Raw genomic sequence first — 25,543 nt, forward strand, 5'->3', positions numbered from 1 at the left:
TGTGACTATGTGAAAGGGAGAAGAGATGATTTTTTTTCAGGGTTAATACCTATGGGAAAAACATTAGATGTATGTCTTAATGCGGTAGGTCCCAGTATCATTCCAGCCTCCTCTTCAGTTTTATTTGGATGTACAGTAAAACCCCTATTTACAGGATTTTGTCTTGAAAGTTACTTGGATTAATGCAAGTCAAAATCATGAGTGGCAGGGAGCCGGGAACCAGGCAGCCTGGCTCCCCTCAACTCCCGGCTCCCCTCCACCTGCTGCTGCGCTGGTCAGTTTCCTGGCTCCCAGGAGTGGCGAGAGCCAGGTACCAGGGGCACTCTGGCTCCCAGCTCCTGTCTGCTCCAAGCTCCCCTCCGCTTGCGGAAGCTGGGAAAGTGACCACTGCAGCAGCGCTGGACAGTTTCCCAGCTCCCACAGGGAGGGGAGCCAGGAGCCAGGCTGCCTTCTGTACCTGGCTCCCTGCCAGTCCCAGGAACCAGGAAACTGACCAGCACAGTAGTGCTAGTCAGTTTCCTGTATCCCCTGACTTGCGCAAAGTTCGACTTACACATGGTTACCTGGGAATGCAACCTACACGTAAGTCAGGGGTTTACTGTATTTGCATACCAACAGATTTTGCATGTATGTGATGATGTATGTGGATAGTGTGAACTACATAAAGATTCTCTCATTGCAGGCAGCACACCTGTGAAACAGATCACAGTGATTGCTGCTGATAGACGTTACAGCACATGCAATGACTGATCATAAATTCTCATTATTCTGAGCAATATTTTCTGCATATTTGGTAAAACATGCACTAATGTATTTGCCTGGAGTAAACTAAAATAAGATACTTTGATCTCTTATGGCAACATTCATATTAAGAGCTCCAAAATGTTATACAGATTGACAAGCTACAGTAAATATGTGTAATTAAATGACTTCAAGCAAACACACATTCTACTGCATATTTTGTAGATGTGACTTTGATGCATTTTTTTAAGTAATGGTTATAATGATAAAGCAAACTGTTTACCCAAAACCTTGCTGAACCTCAGCTGAATCTCATTTGAAACATCCTTTGGGAAATGTAGTCACTTTCCTACGCACCTCTTGAATGTTTTGCTGTCCCCTGAACAGTGTTGGTTGCATGATGAGTGGAGCGTGTATTTATGGGAATAGTAGGGTATCAGACTGTCTGTGTCAACTCCCTACCATACCAGTCTGTCTGTTTACCAGCTAACCCCTGAGACTCTACCAGTCTAAACCTGTGGTGATTATCAGACAGCTGGTGCTGTCATCTGACCAAGACCAGAAGAAAACAATGTGTTGGTGAATCTGGACCCATGTGTATAATTATCACTGGAGCCACAAGATACAAGTTACAGACTCCTCTGTATTCGTAAAGTTGCTCTGTTCAAGGGAGTATGCCCTGAGGAAGCTGCTGCTTCTGTCATCTGTGAAGGCTTCCTACCCTACCATTACAGGCTACTAAGGAGATGCACTGATTCAACGCATGTTCCTGGAGAACCTGAATATGACTACTTTCTGGGCAGGCAATCTACTTTTTTAGGCAGAGCTAACACCCATTGCCCCTGCCACCACACACTTTCCTCCACCTGAGATTTTTCTTTTTTTTTCTTTTTCTTTTTTTTTGCTGCCCCTAAGATCCAGCAAATGTCCAGGTTGAGTCTGGGCCATATTTAGTGTGTTGTATTTTTATCAAACAGTCTAATATATGCAAAGAAATTCTGAAGAAACTGATGTTTGGAAAGGTGCAGCTTTTGAAATATCATTTATGATATTTTATGGGCTTAATAAACTAAGGCACTGAAGTTCGTGCCCAGCATTAAGCATTTGCATGGATGTAACTGAAGTTCTTGGGACTTAATCAGTTTAAGAATTTAAAGATGAGCACATGTTTATATATATTGCTGAATCAGGACCTAAAAAGTGGCACTTAACTCAGGTGATATATTTCTTCCTTGCAGACCATGTGTGTAGGGTTTGGCACTTAGAAGTTGCCATGCAGGAGAATTAGCCTAGTTAAGTGCTGCATACTCACCTCAGCATTTCATTAGTAATCTCTCATTGCCCTGATTAACATGCCCCCTTCAAGCCCATGAATTTTATTGCTCATTAACAGATAACTGGAATCCTTAACCCAGGTCTTAACCCTTCCTTGCAGACCATGCTTGAGGAGTCTGGAGAGATTCATGGTGATCTCGAGTCCATGAACGAGAAGATAGAATATCTGTCAAGCATTTACTGTACAGAAGGAATGATTCAGCAAGTGTCAGAACTGGGGAGAAACACGGAAGAGTTACAGCAAATTATCAAACTCCGGCTCCAGAATCTCCAGGATGCAGCCAAGGTAGCTGGTTGACAGCTGGAGTAACAGTTTGTGTCATTTTGTGTTGGAGTATCAGGAAAACAGGTCATCTGTGGTCTATAAAGCCATTTCCAATAACTCCTTTCTAAAGGTCTCATCCAGCTCCTACTGAAGTCCATGGGAGTCTTTCTCTGACTTTACTGGGAGTTGGATTGTGGCAAAACTGTAGATAGTAAAGTCTGCATTTCCAAATTGTGTACTGAAAATATTGTGCACTTTCACATGCTTTAATATGCAGATTCCTCTGGGTGTGTGCAAAGTAGGGTTTACATGTATTAACCATGCCTTGTGCATGAGGGATTTACACAGTTAGGCAAAGGCACTTTCAAAAGGATGAACATGTTTTTGAGTACACCCATTTAAAAAAATAAAAACAATCAGGTTTACAGCCAGAAAATGGCTCAAGGTGGGATATTTAAATCAATAGTCAAATAAAAAATGTTCTTACGGTAATGTAGCTTTCCTTGGTATTGGAGAAGGTTTTCCATTGCAATTACAATGTTCCGTGTGATGTTGGCTGCTAGTAGAGGAAAAATACACATTGATCAATATGTAAATGTCATATAAATTTGATTAAAGTTATGGCAGATAGCTCTGCATTTCCTTTCTTTTTCTAGTGATAACTAAAATGTGGTCCTTCACTCATACCTTGATCTGAGCTCTCCAGTTATGTATTGCAGTATAGCAGAGGCTCTGTAATAGTTTAAGTACAGTAAGGGGGTAAAACTTTTAAATAACCTCTCAGCTACAAGACGTGTTAAACCACAAAGAGTCATACAATCCAGGCTGATTTTTATTGTGTATGGCACAACTCAGACAGAGAGCTGAATTCTTAAGTATAAGGGAAGCGAATGGCATCACTTTAATCAAGTCCAGTTTCAATTTGTTAGTAAGGATACTGTCAATCGTATGTGTGCCAAAAGATCCCTAGGGTGGTGTGTGGATTATTTCGTGGATATCATAATGCCAGATACATCTATGGCATTTATTTTTTTTATCCCTGGATTTTTACTTTTTATTTTTATTTTAAGGATATGAAGAAATTTGAAGCAGAGGTGAAAGCTCTACAGGCCGCTTTGGAACAAGCTCAAGCTACTCTCATCTCTCCAGAGCTTGGGCGTTTAAGCTTAAAAGAACAACTTTCTCACAGACAGGTAAAAAGGCCAAGTTACAAAGCCATCAGAAGTAAAATGAGCAGCTGTAGTCGCTGGGGCTGCCCATGGAGTAAGGCACTATTACTGTGAGGTAAGGTATTGGAAACCAGCCCCAGTTTACCCGCAGGCATGGAGAAAATAGGGAAGAATGCTTGAAGGGGAAGTTATTTGTTTGATGTGGCTTGTGAACTCGCACCTACCTCAGTACTGTGCCTAAAGTAACAATATACCCCATAAGAATAACAGTAGTAATTAATAAATAGCATATATATAGCCTATTTTTCAAAAAGCATGTAGAGAGCTACTGATGGAATTCAACATGATTATCTCCGTTATCTAGAGGGGGGAAACGGGCAGGCAGAGATACAGTGACTAGCCTACCAACCAGAAGGTCGGGGCCAAATCAGGAGTAGGATCCAGGTGTCTGAGTAACAGTATGTTGCTCTGTCTACTAACCCTCTCTACTTCCACAGAATGGAAGAGAACCATAGAATGAAAGGTTTTAATTGTAACAAATGTTCCACGGGAGTTGTGGATGCTCAGGTGGCTGATGTGGCCTATCCTTGAATCACAAGATCTATTACAGTGAGAACAGATGTTTTCAAGTATGGCAGGAAGCTGTTCTGACCATGCCTGAAAGTCAGCCTTTCCTTCCTCCTGTACCTCTTGTCCTCAGCTTATTGGAGGGCAAGTTAAAAATGCAGGGGACCATTGCACAGGACTTCTCTCCATTTTGAGTGATCCTGTGTGAGTGTCTCCCAAGTGTCAATCTCAATATTACACTTCTTTAAGTCACTTTCGTGTTGTTGTGAAGCAACTTTAGGACATTTATATATTTATCAGGACATCCAGTCCTTGAAAGTACAGTCCAGAGAGCACACCGTTTCACTCAATCAAGGGCTTTAGTTAGATCAACGAAAGTCACGTGCAGTGATTGGTTTTTCACCTACCACTTTTCATGCAGCTGCTGTGCTGCAAAGATCATATCTGCAGTTCCATGACATGCTTGGAAACCACTCAGTGACTCTGGTAAAATTTCTTCTGACAAGGGAAGAGGGCAAATTGCACAGATCTGTGCCACAACTTTGCCTCCAGTGTCAAGGAGAGATACCATGGTATTTTCCACAGACTGCTATATGCCCTTTCTTTAGAGGGTGACAATAAGGGTGTCCCTCATTTCCCTGGATATCTCTTCCTTTATCCAGTTTTTAAGGAAGAGCACATAAAGCTTCCAAATTAGCTATGGTCCATCATCTTTAAAGATTTCATCAGGGATCCTGTCTGGACCTGCTGCCTTGTTTTAATTTATCTGTTTAATGGCATTGTGTAACTCATGCAAATTGGAAGGTTTCCAAGGTGATCCCTTGAAGGTCATTGCAGAATTTCCTCAGGGACTTCGTCTGCAACCATGAAGTTACAGTGAGAAGACCTTCAAAATGTTCTTTGCAGCAAAAATTGATGGCATCCTTGTCCTGCAGAAGTGTGGCTCCATCCTTAAAAAGAAGGGATTCATGCCATAACAAATTGGCCCATAGACAACCTTAATGGCACTGAAAAAACCATCTGTGTTGTGAATGTCTGTGAGATGTTGGAGTTATTGCACTTTCTCAGTCCACTGTTTGTTCTTGAGTTCTCTGGTATTACGTTGGACTTCTCTTGCATTGGCCTGGACTTCTCTCTTTGTTTTACAAATTATGTCATTCTGCCAAGCTCAAATTGTCATTCTCTTCTCATTGATGAGTTGCTCAATTTTAACACCACACTTCTCAAAATCAATCCTGATGTTCTCTGGTTTGGTAGCCTATGGTTTCTTCACATCATGGTGAGCACTGCTTTCAGTCCCTTCCAGTGTGCCTCGGTTGCTTCTGGAAATTCTCATGGAAGTTTTTCATCTAAGACTGCTTGGAAGTGGTCATGCTTAATGGGGTCCTTCAGATCTTGACCCTTCAGCTTGTGCCTGACCTTCCTTTGCAGCCTCCATTTGGGGGCGACCACCCCCGTACCCCACCAAAGGAAACCACCCATCCTTTCACCATGATCACAAGACAGACAGCAAGAGACACTATAAACTTTGTGTATTAAAAGACACATAAAACCACCCACCTGGGAGAGTCAAGTCCAGGGACACCAGCCAGTTCTTTCCCTAACAGGCTCTGTCTTCCCTGGCTCCCCAGTATTAGCTGTGATGGCTGACAAGAGACTCAATGATAGGCTAGGTCAGGGAAGTCCCCTGTTTCCTTTCTCCCTTGATGAACTGTGGTTTTTACTGACTGAGACAAAGTTGCTTGCTGACAGGTACATGTCCAGGGCTTCACCTTCCCCTTTCCTTGCAAGGCTGTGTACCTCCCTGCAGGTGTCAGGCAAGACCCCACCAACCAGAAGAGGACAATGAGGGACAAAGAAGACTGTGTAAAGGATCTGCTGCCCCAGAAGACTTTATAGAGACTCTGATACCAGAAAGACACTTGAAGCCAATCTGCTTGTTTAGTTAGGGTGGTGGTCTCTTGCCATACTGACTATCTTTCCTATGAAGTGACAGTTGTTCTTGTGCCCTTGAATATGTCATGGAAAAACTGCAAAATATCTTAAATTGTTTTTCTTTTAGACTTGCATCCCATGGGATATTTACCTACCCCCTCTCAGAGTTTGTTGAAGTCTGTCTTCTTGAAATCCATTATCTTTATTTTGCTGTCTTCCCTCCTGCCATTTCTTAGGATCATTGGCCCTAATGTTTCATGATTGCTTCTCCGAAGGTACCTTCCTCTTCAGATTCTCAGTTACTCCCCATTTGTCACAATCAGATACCTTCTCCCCTTGTAGCATTCTCCACCTTCTGGAATGAAAATTGCCTCTGATACATTCAAAGGCTTAGTGTTCTTATGGAAGACATAAGTACATAACATGGATCATCCATCCTTTGTTAAATAAAAAATATCCCAAAAGACATTAGGCTCCCCGGATCACAAGGTCTTTCCTTGGCCCGTCACCACAGCTCCATTGTCATAGCCCTGGGGACATAATAGAGGGGTAAGGAGATAGGTGTTTGTGTGTCATACCACCACATTTTTGTACTGAGGACTCAGCCCATTAAATGCAAAATTTCAGACTGCATATATTAATACACGTCATCGTTCATGCATTTTTGTGTTGAGAAGTCAAAAACTCCTCAGAGATAATAGGAAGAATGTGAACCAATCTACCCCCCCTGTAATTGTGCATATGCAGTTCTCAGGCATATGAATGGAAGTTAGGTGCATGTATTATAGGAAGAATAGATGCTTGGAGAGGCTGATAAACAAAGGAGAGCAGATGGTGCTTATTCGAGGGGAAGGATTTTTAAGTAGCTGGATTTTGTTCTGTTTCATTGCCTATTTTATTTTATACATCACTATTTTTAGACATGGTCTAAATTTTCAAGGGAGGATTATGAACACAAATAGAGTGTTTTGTGTGCCCCATATGAAAATGTGCAACTTTATCTCAGCAGGGAACCCAGTTTGGCTTTACTTCTAAAATGTGTTTATAAATAAGATTAAACAAATACCTGTTGCTCAGAAATTATGCTTAGTTTTCAATGTATTTTCTAGAATAGTTTAAGAATTCCTTTCAGACTAGACATAGACATCCAGATTGCTTTGTTTCAATGGGGCTTATTAAGTGATTTAATTAATCGTTTTTGTTTCTCTTCAATAGCTAACATGCGCTTTGTTTAATTAAGAATATAAAAAAATACTTACCACAAAATCAACAGGCAACTCCACTTTGAGTATGCCCTGGTTATGCTTCATTTAACTGTTGGCAACCTAATTCATTTTTATTTTGCTGGTTGAACTCACTCTTGTGTTTTGGCTGTGTGAATTGTCTTTGGAATTCATGGGTGAATGACTTCCTATGGCACCAATTTTACTTCTAGCATCTGCTGTCTGAAATGGAGTCACTGAAGCCAAAGGTCCATGCTGTTCAGGTCTGTCAGAGTGCCTTAAGGATACCTGAAGAAGTGGTCACCAGCCTGCAGATATGTCACACTGCTCTGAGACTTCAGGAGGACGCCAGCCGTCTGCAGCACATGGCTATCCAACAGTGCAATATAATGCAGGCAAGTGCAAACTGAGCTCTGGGTGAGGAGGTGGAGATAGAGATTGTGATACCCATTAAAAAGGTTTATACTGTCATAGCCTAATTCCTGCATTCCCTTTTAACCATAATGTAACACAGTGTTTGCCTAGAAGCGTAACATGCCTACCACTTACACTTTAATGATTTGGAATTGTATATTTATTGGAAGTTAAGAATATTATTAGATCATTTTTCCGTCTGGATTTATTCCCAAAGAAATAAAACTTCAATACCCAATTAGCATTTTGCTCTGTAATTACTGTTAAATAACATTACTCACCTTTTCACTCCACATTCTTGGGAGGTATTATTGCATAATCTATCAAGCTATTGCTTTCACCTGTACTGTCTTGTTCATCATCTTGTTTATCTGTTCGTCACTATGGTGTAATCTGGCTGTTTGAACCATCCATTCTGGTTGAGAAAATTAAATTTTCACTTCAAATATAATGAATGGTTTCCTTATTGTATGGTAGAGAAGAACTTGAGGTGGCCTGTGTCAATCTCTTTCTGATATTGTTTTTGGGGCCATGCACTTTTTCCATCCCAGAGCATGTTTGCTTTAGGAAGAACAGCAAATACCCACAAGATTTGTGATAAAATTGTGAGGATTTGTTGCTGGTGGGCATAGTTGGTGAGGCAGCCGCTGGCAAAACTTGAGCCCCAAGTTTGACAGTTGCACTTTTTAAAGTAATCTTTATTGTTATTTTTTAGTTGTTTTTGGATAGTGCCAGCTCAAGCCCACCTTAGTAGCTGAAATGAATCATAGTATCATAGGGTTGGTATGTCTAGAAACTATTAAATTATTCACTTTCTTGTAACTCATAATGTTCTCCAATAAACTACCCTGTCAGTGAAATCACGCCTGCTTTACTTCAGTTCTTGCTAGTGCTGGCCCACATCCCATCATTACACTTTGGCATTGTGGTTTATGTGGCTGAGATTTTTCAAAGCCCTCTAGGGGATGTATTCACTCTTCCCAGTTAAATTAATGAGTCATGTGGCTAAATCCACTACTCAGCTTTGAAAGTCTCAGCCTATTTTGCACGCGAATAAAAAGGTAGAAAATGACATCTTTGAATAATTTAAAAACAGACTGGAAAAGTAATTGAATATACTGTGAAGAGTAATTCATCGTTGGACAGAAGATGGGCAAGATGAATTCTACTTTTTCTTTCCAAAACTAAATTCCCTGTAGTTATTTACATGGCAACCTTATAACCATATTGTTCAGTAACCATCTATATTAATTAGTCTCCAGGAAAAAAATCTATTAACTCTTCTGTCTACAGAAATATAGCTCATTAACAATATTTATTATGTAGTGAGCTCTACATTATATTACGTAATATTTTTTCTTGACATGCACCATAACTTTCAAAATGTGTATAGACATGACTCTTCAGTAAGTCTTACTGAGTGAAGTTCATGTTTTCACGTTAAATTAGCTTTGACTGTGAATAAAACTGGGGAAAAATGCAATATACATAATAAACTTAATGTTTTATGATGCCAAAGGGGTTTGTGTTCATTACAAACATTTAATTCGCATAGTGGCCTTGGGGGCTAGGAAAATAGGACCATAACAGTTTTATTGATTGTTGAACTGAAACCCAAAGATGTTAAGTAACAGTCCAAATCAGATAGCAACATAGTGACACCCCTGGGAATTGAGCAAGCAGTTCTGATTCTTCCCCTAGACTACCAACTCTCCTGTTAACTAAGAAACTTATAAAGTGTGATTATGTGGTCCATTCTCATTTGGCATGTTGACTCTATATAAGTAATGGTATCTACTTTTGCAGACAAAATCAAACTCTTACTAGTGTTAGCTGTATTGACTTAGCCTTTCTAACTTCAGATATAATGCACAATACACATGATAGAAGATATCGTTATTATGAGCCAGCCTATCAGCTAAAGTCTAATGCAGACAGGAAAGAAGGAAGTTTATCTTCAGATCCCAAATTTGTGGGTTTGCTGTGGTGTACATATTTAAAAATACGTGAGTTTTAAAATAAGAGAATCTGATATGAAAGTATTTTAAAAAAGGAATATGGAGCCTTCAAATGACATATTTCGGTCATGTTTCTGAGTATAACTAGTTTTGAAGTGTGTAAGCATAAGATTTTATTCTTGTCAGCTGTAAAGTACCCTTTCCATTCATATCCTGTTTTCCAGATAACTGGCTGGTAGGGGGTAATGTAAATGAATGAATACCATCAATATTCTATTTTTACGGGTACATTTACTGGATCTTTTCTCTCTAGGAAGCAGTGGTACAGTATGAACAATATGAGCAAGAGATGAAACATTTACAACAAATGATAGAGGGTGCCCACCGTGAGATCCAAGACAAACCTATTGCAACCACTAACATCCAGGAGCTGCAGGCCCAGATTTCACGCCATGAGGTAATGAAGCAGAGATGCAACTGTCCAGGCTCTGAGTTAATTAGTTTGAGAGATCTCTTGGTCAGCTTAAGTTCTCTTGAGGTCACAGAGCGGTTTTTAGAGGTCTGCAAAGGCTAGCTTAGCAGGAAGATGTATACCTCACGTACTTGCACACAGCAAATTCCTGTTAACACTACAGATCCACATATTCTTATCTTTAGCAAGTAGGTTTCCTAAAGTCTTGAGCGCATGGTAACCTATTAAAGCATTAAGGAGCTACCAAAGGCTGAAACACACGGGGCCCATTAATGCAGCCATTTCAAATGTGAAAATTCCAAATAGTTCAGTAGGAACTCTTTGTATTGTGCAGTAACAGAGTGCTGAATATGAACTGGAAGATAATTGTTACATGGGCTACGTTCACACTGGCCAAAAACTTTGAAATTGCCATACAAATGGCCATTTTGAAGTTTACTAATGAAGCGCTGAAATACATATTCAGCGCCTCATCAGCATGCGGGCAGCCGCGGCACTTCGAAATTGACGTGGCTCACAGCCGCACGGCTCATCCAGATGGTGCTCCTTTTCGAAAGGACCACAACTACTTCAAAGTCCCCTTATTCCTATGATCATGGCCATTTCGAAGTTTTTGGCTAGTGTAGACACAACCATGGTGATCTTAAGCCCAGTCCTGAAGTTCTCAGTTCTTTCTCATCACTGAGGCTATGTCTATACTTGAGAGTTTTGTTGACAAAACTGGCAGAGCTTCCACATTCCCGCTGTCAACGGCAGCCAGTCTGGATGTTCCGGGGGCCTCTGTCAACAGATAGGGCTTTCGGGACACAGTCCTGTCTGCTGTGCTTCCAGTTGACCATCTATCAAGAGAGCAGCCAGGCAGTCTGGCCACTTGCTGTCCTCAGACTGGATTGTTCTTTCAATCCACTTGGCAGTCTGGCCACGATATGTCAACAGAAGTTTTGTTGGAAGGTGTCTTCTGAAAGAAGCTTCTGTTGACAGATCACTGTAGTGTAGACATCATCTGAGTGCTATGCCTGAGAAAAGACATTCACCGTGCTAGCATGTTACATTGTGGTGTGATGATACAACTTTATTGCAAGGTATTTGTACTGTAAGTATCATGATGTTTTGATGTAAGCAGTTGCTCTACTGAAAAATCAGATTTGTGTGTTTGTGTCATAGAGGCAGGTACAGTATGTAATTTGTTGTATCACACCCATAAAAATAACTTTGATTTACATTGTGACATATTGGCTACGTCTACATGTGAAGCCTACATCGAAGTAGCTTATTTCGATGTAGCAACATCGAAATAGGCTATTTCGATGAATAACGTCTACACGTCCTCCAGGGCTGGCAACGTCGATATTCAACTTCAACGTTGCGCGGCACCACATCGAAATAGGCGCTGCGAGGGAACGTCTACACACCAAAGTAGCACACATCAAAATAAGGGTGCCAGGCACAGCTGCAGACAGGGTCACAGGGCAGACTCAACAGCAAGCCGCTCCCTTAGAGGGCCCCTCCCAGACACAGTTGCACTAAACAACACAAGATCCACAGAGCCGACAACTGGTTGCAGACCCTGTGCCTGCAGCATGGATCCCCAGCTGCAGCAGCAGCAGCCAGAAGCCCTGGGCTAAGGGCTTCTGCCCACAGTGACCATAGACCCCCGCAGGGGCTGGAGAGAGAGCGTCTCTCAACCCCTCAGTTGAACGTCGAAGTAGGGCGCTATTCCTATCCCCTCATGGGGTTAGCGACTTTGACGTCTCGCCGCCTAACGTTGAAGTTAACTTCGAAATAGCGCCCGACGCATGTAGCCGTGACAGGCGCTATTTCGAAGTTAGTGCCGCTACTTCGAAGTAGCGTGCACGTGTAGACATGGCTATTGAGTGAAAAACTGAGGTCCCACAAAAAGATGACCACCAAGAAATTGGATACTTCTATGTGTACTCGGTACAAGCTGAGTGTATATTTACTCCTATAGGGACTTTTCTACACTAGCTCGCTTCTGCCTTAGGGGAGGAGGCAAGAGGCACTGGTGGCAATAGGCGGTGCAAGTGCTGGCAGGAGGAATCCAGAGGAGCAGAGAGTGGTCCCACAGCCAGCAGCACTTTGAAGGGGGAGCTGTCGTTTCTCTCCAGCTGCTGGCTGCACAGCTGCCCCCTGCTCCTCTGAAGGCCTCCGCCCTCAGTTCACTGCTTTCTGGTGAGTGGGGGTGCATGCAACCTGTGGAGGAGCGGCATGGCCGGTGCTGAGCCCACGGGGGCGGGGGGCAGAAGTGCCCAGGGTGGGTTGACTGCAGGAGCTGGCATATTACCCACTGGATGGAGGAGATGGCTGGGGAGGAGGTGAATTAAGGAGCTGATATGAAGTGCTGGGGCAGAAAGTTAGTGGCAGTGGCCAGGGGATGCCAACAAGTCTCCTTTAAAATCTCCACCTACCTCTGTACCCTCCTCTAATTAAACCTGCCTTTCCCCACGCACCAGCAATCAAGGTTAAATAAAAAAAAAACTATTTCTACAATTTTCATTGCAAATACACAGTATTTCAGACATGTAGTGGGTTAAATAGGTTTTTGTGGCCTAGTCTGGGAACCTAACTGCCATTTATATGATTGGATCTATGGGAAAATGTGTTCAGAGTTCCAAACCACCAGCTATCAAACAAACTTTTGGAATACAACCTGTTAGTAAGCTGGGGACTAGGAAGTTTTGGGGGAGAACACACAGTTCATGTTGGAAAGGTGCTCACTCTAAGTACTAGGATGTATCTGTTTATAATTCTGTAGCTCACCAATCTGGAAATTTTCCTGTGAGATCTTGAGTAATTAGTTTCATAAAAGTTTACATAACCTGCAGCGTCAAAAGCCAAGCTGCCGTGAAGCCTCCATGACTTCATTTTCTCAATATATGTTAATTAGTGAGTGTTTTGCTTGTTAGGCTTTGCAGCAGATGTTCAATATTTAATTGTTACTCATGTGCACAGAGCAAGTACTGCTGGAAAAAAGGATCTTCCAGGTAGTACCGGAAGTAAAGAGAATAGATTTCCGCAGCATTTAAAAGTTCTGAAATACTAAAGGCACAAGCTCACATGCTTTATAAATAAGGCAGCAAGTCTTTCATGGAGGTCATGGATTACATGACTTTCCAGGACCTCTGTGACTTCTGCCATGGCCAGTGCAGATGACCTTAGCACCACCTGTGCAATTGTGACAGCTTGGGAGCCAGACATATTAGTGGCTGCTCAGGTAGCCCGAAGCACCTGCCTGTAGGAGCTGCTGGAACAGCAAAGGTCCTGGGCTCTGCCCTGGAGCAACAGTCTAGAGCAGGGATGGGTCCTCAGGCTGTCCCCTCCGTCCCTAGCACCTGCAGTGCCCCAGAGGCCCCCAGGGCACCTAAGATTTACTCAGGTATATTTAGCAAAAGTCATGGAGAGTCACAGGCCATGAACTTTTGTTTATTGCCCCGATCTGTCCATGACTTTTATTGAAAATACTCATGACATAACTTTATTTGTATATAAAGTGACATTTCTCCTGTCTTTTTTATTTGGGAGACAGCATAAGAAAATATCTAAACAAATGTGAAAGTAAAATACAAATAGGGATTTGAAAGAATAAGCACAGTGGTGATGTAACAGCAATAACTCTACACACATAGTTTTCACTTTGTAAATTAATAGACTGCTGTGTGACAGTTTCCAGACAGAGGGGCCTCAAGAAACTATTGCCCTGGGTGATCCTACAGAGTGCCACCCCCACCCCATCCCTAGAACAAAGGGTCTTAACTGGGGAAAGTGGGAGAGGGAAATATCAAGAGATTTTTTGGTGGGTGCAGAGTCTTCTGGTGGTTTGGTGATTAGTGTAGAGAATGGATCAGCTCCAGCTTGCAGCATCACTTGCTCAGGTTTGGCACAGCTGCCTGTCCCTTTTGGGGGGAGGCACTGAAGGGACCAAATTTGAGTACTGTTATGATCTGTTATGTAGGGTCCCAGCACCATTCAGGTTTGGCTTGACTGGCCCTGCTGCACAGGACAGAATCTGCCACCCAGACAGCTGTCTACTTTGCCTGACTAAAGTAGCCCGTCTCCATGGTGATAGAAACAATATCTCTAGCAGAAGCCTGAGCTTCCCCCATTGATCTTTTTTATTATTTTAATATGAATGTAGTGCTCTGAAAATGGTGAGCTGAGCACATTAGATATGCCTCTGTTGGACAGGACCCATCCTGTGTCTGAAAGGATCATTCAGTCTGTTGGTCCATTCAGTTGTGTATCTGTTTGCTGTCACTGCCATGACAGTATGAATGTGTTTTAGCAATGCTGGGAACTGTATCGATTTCACACAGACTACTGCACATCAGGCATAAGTAAAACAAAAATAATTAAGGTAAAATACCTGTGAAATTACACATAGAAGAAAAAATATATCCACTCCACCCACAACGCAAAAACGTGTGTGTTATAAATAGGACTGATCTAGCATATAGTTGCCTTCTTAAACCACTATGTTTATCTGTTTCTGCTGTTCATTGTGTTCGGACAGCTGAGAGCTGAGTATTGCATTTTTTTACAGTTGCAGTCATCACATGACCTCATTTCCATGGTATGCACCATCTGGAGATTTTCATCTTGTTTTAGTAATAGGAGGAAAAGAGAGAGAGCTTCCCCTTTATATGGTGTAAGAGAAAGTGTACAGAATTTGCTGCAGATTAGGAATTGTATAAAAGTGTGACATATTCTCCCCCTCTCTCAGTGTCACATACATGTGGCTTTCACAGACCTTTTCCGGTTTCACTGCATAGCTTGCTCTTTTGTGGTTTAGCTGTTCTGTGAGATGCTGCCTTACTTATTCTCTTCCACAGTCAACATCCTGCCTTTCAGCTTGTGCTGTTGCTGATGTCGGGGCTTGAGACACAGAGCTGTGATTTTCATTGGCTGACCTCAAAGGGGTAGCCTGCCTACTTAACGGAAGCTGAAACACTATTAGTTAGTTTTGCAGCCTTTATATTCAGCATCTGGCCCATAGAATTAAAAAATATATATATTTCCTCAGGAGCTGGCACAGAAGATAAAAGGATACGAGGAGCAAATAGCCTCTTTGAATTCCAAGTGCAAGATGCTAACAATGAAAGCCAAGCATGCCACTATGCTGTTGACAGTGACAGAAGTGGAAGGGCTTTCAGAAGGAATGGAGGAGCTGGACTCAGAGCTCCTTCCAACACACTCAGCTCATCCCTCTGTTGTTATGGTAAGAACTGAATTAGTGTCATTACTGTTCTTTAGGGCTGTCTCTTTTGTGCTGTTCAAATGCTATCATGCAGCCAATTGCCACAATGCACACTGAGTGCTTTGTTTTACTGACATGTTTTAGGGTGTTGCAGTTGTAGAACGAACTACAACTTCCCGTTGGTATATTTGTGTCACATCAGCTAAGCCAAATGATAAGGAATGAAATTGTTTATGAGGATAACAGAAATCCAGTCTGTTAAAAGGAAAAAAAAATATTTAAAGCTCACTCTTACTTTTCAATATGTGCGCAGGATTGTTTTCTCAGTACAGTACAACAGACACTGAAAAAAAGCATTGAATTGGATTGCAAAAGGGGGAGGGGCAGAATCAAATGTATTCCACAGCATATTTTTATACCCCAGATTTTTTGGAAAAAAAACTTTACTGCAACAAAATTTATTAAAAATTGACAACATTATGACAATATCCTAGCTACTGTGTCCATATGTAAAGGCTGAATAAATGTGATCAATGGAGATTTTTCAGTGCAGGTTAGACAAAACACTTGTCAAGGATAGTCTAGATAGTGCTTGATCCTGCCATGAGGGCAGGGGACAGGACTCAATGAGTCCTCGAGGTTCCTTCCAGTTCTAGTATTCTATAATTCTACATACATGCTGAAGTTCTTACTTTATTTTGCTCAGTCCATAGTCAAAAGTACGGAGCGCTGCACGGATACAAAATTTGTATCCACAGCTGCATCCATGTCTGCAAAAATGAGTCACAGATATCCACACTGTCATCCATGGATGCTCATACCCACAGATATAAAGCGGATATCCTCAGATTTGCAAGGCTGTCCAAACGTAACCCCCCACCACTGATGTCATTGGGAATTCTGTGTGAGTAAAGATTGAGTAAAATTGGAGCAGGCACTTCAATATTTGTCCCCCCATATTAAAAAGCAAAACTGAGATGTTACTACTGTAGTAAATTGGGTTATTTTTAAATCTGCATTCAATTCTGCTCTGCAACATTCAGCCTTTCATCATTTAACTAGGCCTGAAAGTAAAGGTATTGAGGGCATTCATTCTGACTATCTGCAGCATTACTCCGTGGCTTTCAGTAACTTCTCCTAATGCTTTGTGTGTTACCCTCAAACTTATTTTTGATGTGTCATCTGTAGGAACTTGTAAAATTCCCTACAGGTAGTAGATGGCTAACATCTCAGTAACATGGTACCAGCAGAAAATATCACTGCTTATGTGTTGCCTTCCTGAGCTGTTAATATAGCAACTCAAAGGGGCTTGGAGGAAGCAGTGGTCCTTAAATTGTCTCAGTAATTCCAACATTGTGTTAATTTTCTTGGTTTGGTCTACAACTAATGAAAACACTTACTGAGGTGGTTGACTGATCTTCTTCCTGTCCTTTGGGGTTGCATTTCTGTGACAGATGACTGCTGGTCGCTGTCACACACTACTCTCTCCTGTCACTGAGGAGTCTGGGGAGGAGGGAACCAACAGTGAGATTTCTTCTCCACCTGCCTGTTGCTCTCCTTCACCTGTGGCTAATACAGATGCTTCTGTTAACCAGGTACCTGCCTCTTGGCATTCATTCAATTGTGATCTCTGGAAAGGTGCATGGTCCCATTCTGTGTACTTTGTGGTTGGTTCCTACTTCTAAAATATTGAGGTGATTTTCTTTAAATGTTGGGCACACAACATCACGGTCCCATCCCCTGAACTCAGAATTGTTATCAAGCATAATTGGAACCTGGGTTCTGAATGAAGAACAGTTACAAATGCTGTGCAAGAGGCTTAAAGCATATCAATTTGGCACCCTTTGTCCTTGACAAAAACACAATAATTTGGCTATTTTAAAACAAATTTTGAGTATTACGCAGTGTCCCTAACTCACTGGTGGCTCCATATAATTTATAACATGGTTTTATTTTCGAAATTGTATACGTGATTGTATCCTGCATCCTGAGAGAACACAGTATTTACTTTGTGATAAAACATTACAGTGTGTGTGTGTCTGTCTGCCTTGTGTCATTGTCCAAGTGGTGCCATAGTTCAGTGTTTTCCATTGGCTCAGGTTATCAACTGTGATATAATTTTGTTGGATTTATGTTCTTACGTTTTTATGACTTGTTACATTCATTCTACACTTTGTGCTAAATTCTGTTTTCAGTGTTAACAGTACAAAGCCCCTGAAATCACTGGGTCAGCATATCTAAACTGAAAGCAGAAATGAGGTTTCTGGTAATTGTGTGACCTTGTGTACACCACAGTTGTTTTCACTGGTAGTCTGCGTAGTGTTTGTACTTTGAGTATCATGTACATATATGCATGTTTTATCTAACTCTTAACTTTTTCACCCCACACCCTCCACTCTCCCACATCCCTCTGCTCTTCTGATTTGCCAACCTTGATAATAAGTTTTGAACCTCTGTGCTTTATATATTGAGTCTGTTCTGGTAAGGCTATGATCTGATGAAGTGGGTCTGTTCCATGAAAGCTCATCGCCTAATAAATTATTTTGTTAGTCTTTAAAGTGCAACACGACTGGTTGTTTTTATGTATGCAGTGTATGTGAGTCGTCTCAATTTCTTTGACTTTAACATCTGATTTCTCTTCTTCATTTAAAAATAGCTTTTTTTTCTTTATTGCTTTTATGGTTAAGTATTTCTAGCATTGAATAACTGAAGAAATGAGGCTCTCCTTGGCTATATCTTATTTTTAAGTTCAGTACTGAAGAAATACAAGCATGATATTTTATATTTTAAAGTATAGTTATGGTATTAGCGAAAACTCTTCTAAGCTTCCTACATAACATAAAAAATAAAGCAATTATCAGGGACAAGCCATATGAAGGAAGAAAGTCAAACAAAGGGATGAAGGAGTTTTCTAAAGTAATTATTACATTGTAGAATAGTGCAGTTCTCAGTAAACTTGCCTGAAATGGAAAGGAAAGTTCCACTGTTCGTGAGAAGACTCTAATCGGAGGCCATGTTAATGAAACAAATATTGAAATATCTATGAAGACAGATAGTAGCTTGGTTGGTAAAGAACACTGTGCAATTCAATATCAGCTCATTAGCATTTCTTATAAAAATGAAAACCAGGTTATCAGATCAGACAGCTCGAAGAATGAGAAAAATCCAGTGAAAACTTCTGTTACCTCTAGAATTGGAGTAAGAAGAATAAAAGTTGTAGAACCTAATTTAAGTAGGCAGGAAATTCATTTATGCTGTTGTTTTCACAAGATGTCACTGCCTTTCGAAAGCGATATTATTAGTTGATTTTGAGTTAGATAAAAGCATCAGCATATAGGTTTCTTCATTCTGGGCATAAATTTTGAAACAAAGTGAGAGTTAAGCAGTAAAAGGAAGAAAGTTCCACAATCAAGTGGGTTACTTACAAAATCCGTAAGTTCCTATTCACATGTGATTATAACCTAAACAAGCTCTAAATAACCTTGCTAATTCAGATCATAACAAATGTCTGGGAATGTACAAGGAAAGAAGATAAGCTAAATATGCCAATGTGCAGCTATTCCAGCTCTTACATGTAAGTAAAGATATTTACAGTCAGTGCAAACCTTTACAGGGAGCAAAAGTAAAGATTTTTAAATCAGAATAATGTGCTATGAGGAACTTCAGGAAATGGTAGTGAATATAATCATAAAAGAAAGGAAGGCTTTTACAGAATAGTTCTAAGAGTTTGTCTACAGAGTGGTTTAGTCCACAGTAGGGGGCATTAATTCTAGTCCACACAGATCAAGATTACACACTCCGCTGATGTGCACTAAAAGTTCCCTAGGGCATGTTAAAGGAATGTTGTTTGAATTGTGACTACATTTATGCATGTGAGGCAACTTTCAAGGCTTGTCAGCAGGACCTTGGAGATCCGTCAGTGTGCAACATGCTAGTGTGTACTAGAATTTCCACCTCTTTATAGACCATGTAAACAAGGCGTAAATCTCTCACAGCAACACTTGGTGGGGTAAAGGAGTAATTGTAATTGTTGGACACTATTCCTTTTTCTTTTAAAAGCTACTATAAATATTTAATCCTGAGGAAACAGGAAATTGTAGCCAACTCTAACTATTCTCTTACTGCCAATTCTGGGATGTGGCTCTCCCTGTTACTCTTAGAGCTTCAGTGTATCTCAGAGGACACCATAATAAAGGACAAGGGAAATAATCAGAAGTATTAATTCTGGTTATAGAAGGAAAAAGAGACAGGCCAATTACAAATATTAAACATCTTAAATCCAATTAAATTCAACTACTTTTCAGTTTACCAAGGGTTAGCCCCTATTTCTGCTCCAGGAATACGGCTCTAACCATGCAGTGATTAATGGGGGGAACCATTAGTATTTTACATTGCAACAGCAATTTCATATTCCAACAAAATCATAAAAAAGTTTAAATTTAATCCCTTGGTTGTGACTTTCTCTCACCATGCATGTTTTAGTCTTGGGGAGCTTTTCCTTGAATTAGTTTCTTGTGGAATAGTCTGTTTTTCTTACCACTCTGTGGAAGCTTGCATGTAGATATAACTGGGATGAGTTGTGGAGCACTTGCTCTTAATGCGGGGTAGTACAGGGATTTGTTAGTATTTTTATAGAAATAATATTAGAAGTTTTTACATTTACTAACATGTGCATTTCACAGAAGTGTTTTGCATTTAGCATTTAAGAAATTAAAAAGTATAAAATATTTCTAAGTACACATGCTTTTTTTTCTGAATGTGTATAAACATTCTTAGGGCAATAAAATCTTCTTAGCCAGAAAGGCATGTTTATCTTTCTTGGCATTTGCATGTCCTTGGGATCTAAAGTCAAAGCCTCTCAAAATTCCTTTGGTTAGCTTAAGTATTTAAATAATATGTTTAAATATGTATATAAAGTACTTTTTTATTTCTCCACACATCATATGTATGAAAGTAATTATAAATATATCATGAGCTCTGCTAAAAGCCGTAGGAAAATTTAATGATAAAATTAGTATATTGCATCAGTATTCCGGTCTCTCACCTATATGTATCTGCTGTGTTTCATAGTTGAGTAAATAAAATTTAAGCAATAGCTTGATGAGAGACAGATATTTTCTAGTTCATCTTAAAGAAGCAAGCATTAAGACTTTTTCCATTTAAAGATGGAATCATTTTAAATGGAACAGTATGGGTCAGAGTTGCAGCAGTCATCTAGGGCAGTGTTTCTCAGCGACCAGTCTAAGGACTGGCACTGTTCACTGAGGTTTCCCTGGCAAAGTTTAGGAAGGCAGCTAGCCTGGTCCATCATATCCAAAAGTTTGAGAAACCACAGATCTGCAGCTACCACCTAGAGGTGCACACACTTCTCATAGAGCTGGAAAGGACCTTGGGAGGTCATCAAGTCCAGTTCCCTGACCTCTTGGCAGGGCCAAGCACCATCTTCCCTGTTCCCTCCCCCCATTTGCCCCAGATCCCTAAATGGCCTTCTCAAGGTTTGAGCTCATAACCCTGTGTTTAGTAGGCCAATGCTCAAGCCACTGAGCTATCGAGCTGCCATCCTAGTTGTTAGCAGTTAATTACTGCCCCTCACTGTGGAGAGTATGGAGCTGGTGCACTTTCATGGAATCATTGAACACAGGGTACCTTATTCCTACACCAGGAAGTTTTGAATGTCAGGAGAGGCATGATGTTTCCATAACAACCAGCACAGAGGGAGTTGGCCAGCTAAGTTGCCATTTAGATTGATATAGTGTACACTCCCTGGGTCAGTCAGCCAGTTTCGTTTAGGGATAGCTAGTGCCCAAGACATTTGGAGGGAATACTGTAGAATTGTGGCTGGTACCAAATGGAAATGTAGGATAGGAAACTTCTTGGTACCTTCCCACTTCTCCAATTTTCAAAGTCCTAAAAAATTTAATAGCCATCTTATACTATTGAATACAAAATAATTCCTCCTTCCCTTGCACACAAAGGATGTTTCGTAGAGAAGAAATAATGCATTTGTTTCCAGCTCTGCTTAAAAAAAAGGTACACTTTATGTCTGTGTACTAGGCATCCTTGGTCCAATGCTTTGCATCCTGCCTTCAATACCACAGACTTCCAGGGGTCTCTACCAAACTTGGTTAACAAGTGCTAAGGACTTTCTGTCTCTCTGGCCCTGAATTTTCCCAAAAAGTGTTCTGAAATGTTCAGCCCTTCCTGGAACAATCAGAGGAACAATAAGACTTGTTGCTCTTTGAAAAATCAATATTCATGAGTTTGATATTTTTTATTGGCATTTCAGTTTAAACATGGCACTGGACTGCTTGAGATTAAAATTAAAATAAATTTATTTTAGAATATTTGAATGTTAAATGAGTAGAAGGGTTAAAGTCAGAAATGGTTACAAGAGAAATAAAGGTAAAACTTTAAGGCTATGTCCAAACTGACCTTAACGCAAAATAATTGCAAATTGTGTATCCTGTTTTGAGTCAATTTTGAAACAGGCTATTTTGGGATTTGGTGCTGTCTACACAGTGCCAAATTTTGAAATACAGCACTATTTTGAGGCAGCCCTTGCATTCCCCACAGCAAGGGGTAAAGGGTGCTGAAATAGCACACCTGGTATTTCAAAATGCATTTCCTACATGCAGAGTTACTAGTTCAGTATACCGCAGTGTAAACATAGCCTTATTAACAAAAAATTAACAAGTTAGACTTGGCTCTAGATAAAATCCCCACCACACCTTTCCTTTCAAGATTGGTGACCAAAATCTTGGATCAGGATCCAACTCCCATAGTCAAAGGGCTGGTACCTCTGTCATCTTACATGAAACGTAACTTGGGGTTGTTCTTCGAGTGTCCCCGTGGGTGCTCCAAAATAGGTGTCGGGCTTGCCCGGCGCCGCAGATCGGATCTTCCAAGCAGTTTCTGCTGGACTGCGCATGCGCCGGTGTGCGCCGCTCCCTTGCACGCTCCTGGCCACGTGCGCGATCCGGTCCCCGACAGTTCCTCTTAACCGCCGTCGGCTGCAGACGGAATCCGACTAGGCTACGGCCAAGTTAGCATATTCAATGGTTTTAACTGTTTTTTCTTTCAAGTTTTCAAGTTCTTAGGCTACTGTTAAGTTAGCCAGTTGTTATTTTCAAAAAAAAAAAAGAAACAAGCGGGACGGCATTCAGTCCAGTCCTAGTAACAAGCGGAACACTGGAGGCCAGGAGCCTAGGGCCATTAGCCCTCCTGCCGTGGCAGGCCATCGGAGAGGGGGAAAAACAACACAGAGAAGGTGCTAAGTACCCATTAACAACTGAAAGACTCACCAACAATGTCCTCTTCAGGATTTAAGAAATGTGAGTCCTGCCGAGAGGCAATGCCAGCGTCTGATGGGCACAGTCTCTGCATAAGGTGCCTGGGGGAGTCCCATGTCATGCAGAAATGCTCCTTCTGTGCAAAATTAACAGCCAGAGCAAGGAAGGACAGGGAGATGCGGCTTAAAATGCTGCTCTTCGACAAGGCCCTCCAGCCAGACATGCCGGAGCGGCCGCAGCAGGAGGGACCCTCCGGGGCCCATAAAAGGAAAGCCGCCTCCCTCACCCCATCAGCGCAAAAACGGAGGAAAGCCTCCCCAGCCCGATCCCTACCGGCAGCAACAGCGAGCGGGACGGGAGGAGCACGCAGCCCCCAGCTGCAGCAACAGCTGATCGGCGGCAGCACGGAGAGCCACGTGGAGGTGGCTCAGCCTCCGATAATCAAACAGCCGCCCCGCCCCGATCCAGGCAGGGCGGCGGCTAAACAAGCGCCGGTACCGGCGGCACCGCAAGCAGCAGCACCGACCCCCAGGGAACCGGCGGTGCAGAGCCTGCAGGCACCGGAGGGCACCGCCCATGAGCGTGCCGAGCACGGTGTGGACGGGGCTGAGATCCCCTACATGTCAGGGGGCGGAGTTACCTCCTCAAGGGAGGGGAAAGGCTGCACACAAAACGAGGCACCACAGCCCCTCTCCAGACAGGGCTGCAGAGTTGCTTTCTCTCAGCCCTCCGCTTATGATGCAGACTCCAACCAGAAGGCAGGGGTCCCCCCTAGCCTACCCGGAGCCCCCGGCTCCATTTTTACAACCAGCCTCGCCCTGGCTGGGACCACCTTCACCCTTCCTGGGGTTTGAGCCGCTGGAATACTATCACAAATCGCTCTCTCCAGTGTCCCAGATCTCTCGACGATCTCGCTCCCCCAGACGCAGAGGGTATGCACCAAGGGAGCGGTCTAGGTCACCTTCCCAAGAACAGTGTCTATACTGCCATGGTCGCCCCTATCACGCGGGGCATAGACACCACCGGCAATCTACCAGGGAAAGATCCCCACAGACGGTCCCGTATCCCCGAGGGCAATTGCGAACGGGGACAGAGACTCAAGTATCTCAGGGGGAACTGGTTATGGAACCCCGAGATTTTCCCTGGCAAGCTTCCAGCCAGAGGATGTACCATCACCAACAGGAACCGTAAGGGTCCAGAGAGGCGTACCCTAGTGGTTCCTCGCTCTCCTCCCCGGACGAGGCTACGGCCCCGGGGGACGTCCATCCTCCGGACGATCTCAAACAGTTTCAAGAGCTGTTTAAGAGGGTGGCCTTCACGTAAGGCATCCAGACAGCAGAGGTGCAAGAGAAACACCATAAGCTCCTCAAAAATCTGAGACCTCCGGCCTCCTCCAAAATAGCAATACCGCTTGATGAAGCAATCTTGGAGTCCGCCACTATGATATGGCAGACCCCTGCAACTATTCCGCCTGTCCACAAGAGAGCGGATAAGAAATACTTCGTGCCGGCGAAGGGCATGGAGTTCCTGTTCAGCCACCCACAACCAAATTCCTTGGTGGTGGAGTCATCGCAACAAAGATCAAAGACATCTCAATTCAAGACAGGGGGAACAGACAAAGATGCCAAGAAGCTAGAGCTGTTCGGCAGAAAGGTCTACTCCTCCTCCACTCTACTGTTGCGAATGGCAAATTACGCAGCGCATTTAGCGAACCATAATTTCGACAACTACACTAGGTTAACCTCCCTCATGGACTCGCTTCCAGAGGACAAGAAACCGGTGCTCAAGGCCATCGTGCAAGAAGGCTACGCGGCCTCGAGGACGGGAGTTCAGATCGCCCTGGATGTTGCGGACACAGCAGCACGTTCCACAGCTATGGCAGTGGTGATGCGAAGGGAGTCCTGGCTCCAGACTTCAGGTATACCGAGGGATCTGCAGGCAAAGATAGTCGATCTTCCCTTCGACTCACGGAAGCTGTTTGCTGAATCAACTGACTCGGTCCTTCATTCCAGTAAAGATTCAAGAGCCACACTTAGGACCCTGGGGATTTACACCCCTCCATACAGAAAGAAAAAGTACTACCCTCAACAAAGACAGTACCAGTACCAGCAACAGCGTCCCCAGTACCACAGGGGTTACGAGCAAGGGCGACATCAACAGCACCAGCAGTACAGAACTCCCAGGAGACGTTCCCAACAGAGCCGTGTGTCCTCGGGGCAGGGCCAAAGGCCACAAGTTTGACACACAGATCCAGGGCTGCGCCATCACTACCATCGCACAAGGTCATCCGAAGCGGCTATTCCACCATCGCCTCCGAGCATTCTACAACCAGTGGCAAAGGATCACCACAGACAAATGGGTGCTGGAGATCATAGCCACAGGGTACGCCATCTCCTTCCAGTCGCTCCCACCGCCACGACCTCCACCCAGGCCCCACCTCCAGGAGGCCTCCCACGTAGCGAGGCTCAAGCAGGAGGTAGACCATCTCATGCTCATAGGGGCAGTGGAAAGAGTGCCGGAGCAACTGCAAGGAAAAGGGTTCTACTCGAGGTACTTCCTCACGGAGAAAAAGACAGGAGGGTGGAGGCCCATCTTAGATCTTCGAGGCCTCAACCGGTACCTGCGCAAGCAACGCTTTCGGATGATCACAATCGCCTCCATCCTTACGGCACTGGATGATGGAGATTGGTTCGCAGCCCTCGATTTACAAGACACGTATTTTCACATAACTATCCATCCGGCTCACCGGCGATTCCTCCAGTTCATGGTAGGCAAAGAACATTTTCAATACAAGGTCCTACCGTTTGGCCTTTCCTCGGCCCCCAGAGTCTTCACCAAGACCTTGGCCGTGGTGTCAGCCTACCTGCACAGACAGGGGGTATTTATATTCCCATATCTGGACGACTGCCTACTCAAAGGGGCCTCGAAGGAGGAGGTACTACGCATGATACGCGTCACAGCAG

At 42.8% G+C, this 25,543-nt stretch overlaps 1 protein-coding gene across 1 annotated transcript in view; it reads left to right on the forward strand.

Moving 5' to 3' along the window:
* The window catches only part of SYNE1 (spectrin repeat containing nuclear envelope protein 1), a 415,690-nt gene that overhangs the window by 213,289 nt on the left and 176,858 nt on the right, over nucleotides 1-25,543 (forward strand). Inside the window, exons 84-89 of the mRNA XM_074990362.1 lie at nucleotides 2,177-2,362; nucleotides 3,412-3,534; nucleotides 7,448-7,634; nucleotides 9,925-10,064; nucleotides 15,118-15,312; nucleotides 16,746-16,886. Of these exons, the coding sequence (XP_074846463.1) occupies nucleotides 2,177-2,362; nucleotides 3,412-3,534; nucleotides 7,448-7,634; nucleotides 9,925-10,064; nucleotides 15,118-15,312; nucleotides 16,746-16,886 (972 nt within the window). The remainder of the gene's footprint in view (nucleotides 1-2,176; nucleotides 2,363-3,411; nucleotides 3,535-7,447; nucleotides 7,635-9,924; nucleotides 10,065-15,117; nucleotides 15,313-16,745; nucleotides 16,887-25,543) is intronic.

This window comes from Carettochelys insculpta, chromosome 3, assembly GCF_033958435.1.
Source record: "Carettochelys insculpta isolate YL-2023 chromosome 3, ASM3395843v1, whole genome shotgun sequence".
Taxonomy (NCBI): Eukaryota; Metazoa; Chordata; order Testudines; family Carettochelyidae; genus Carettochelys; species Carettochelys insculpta.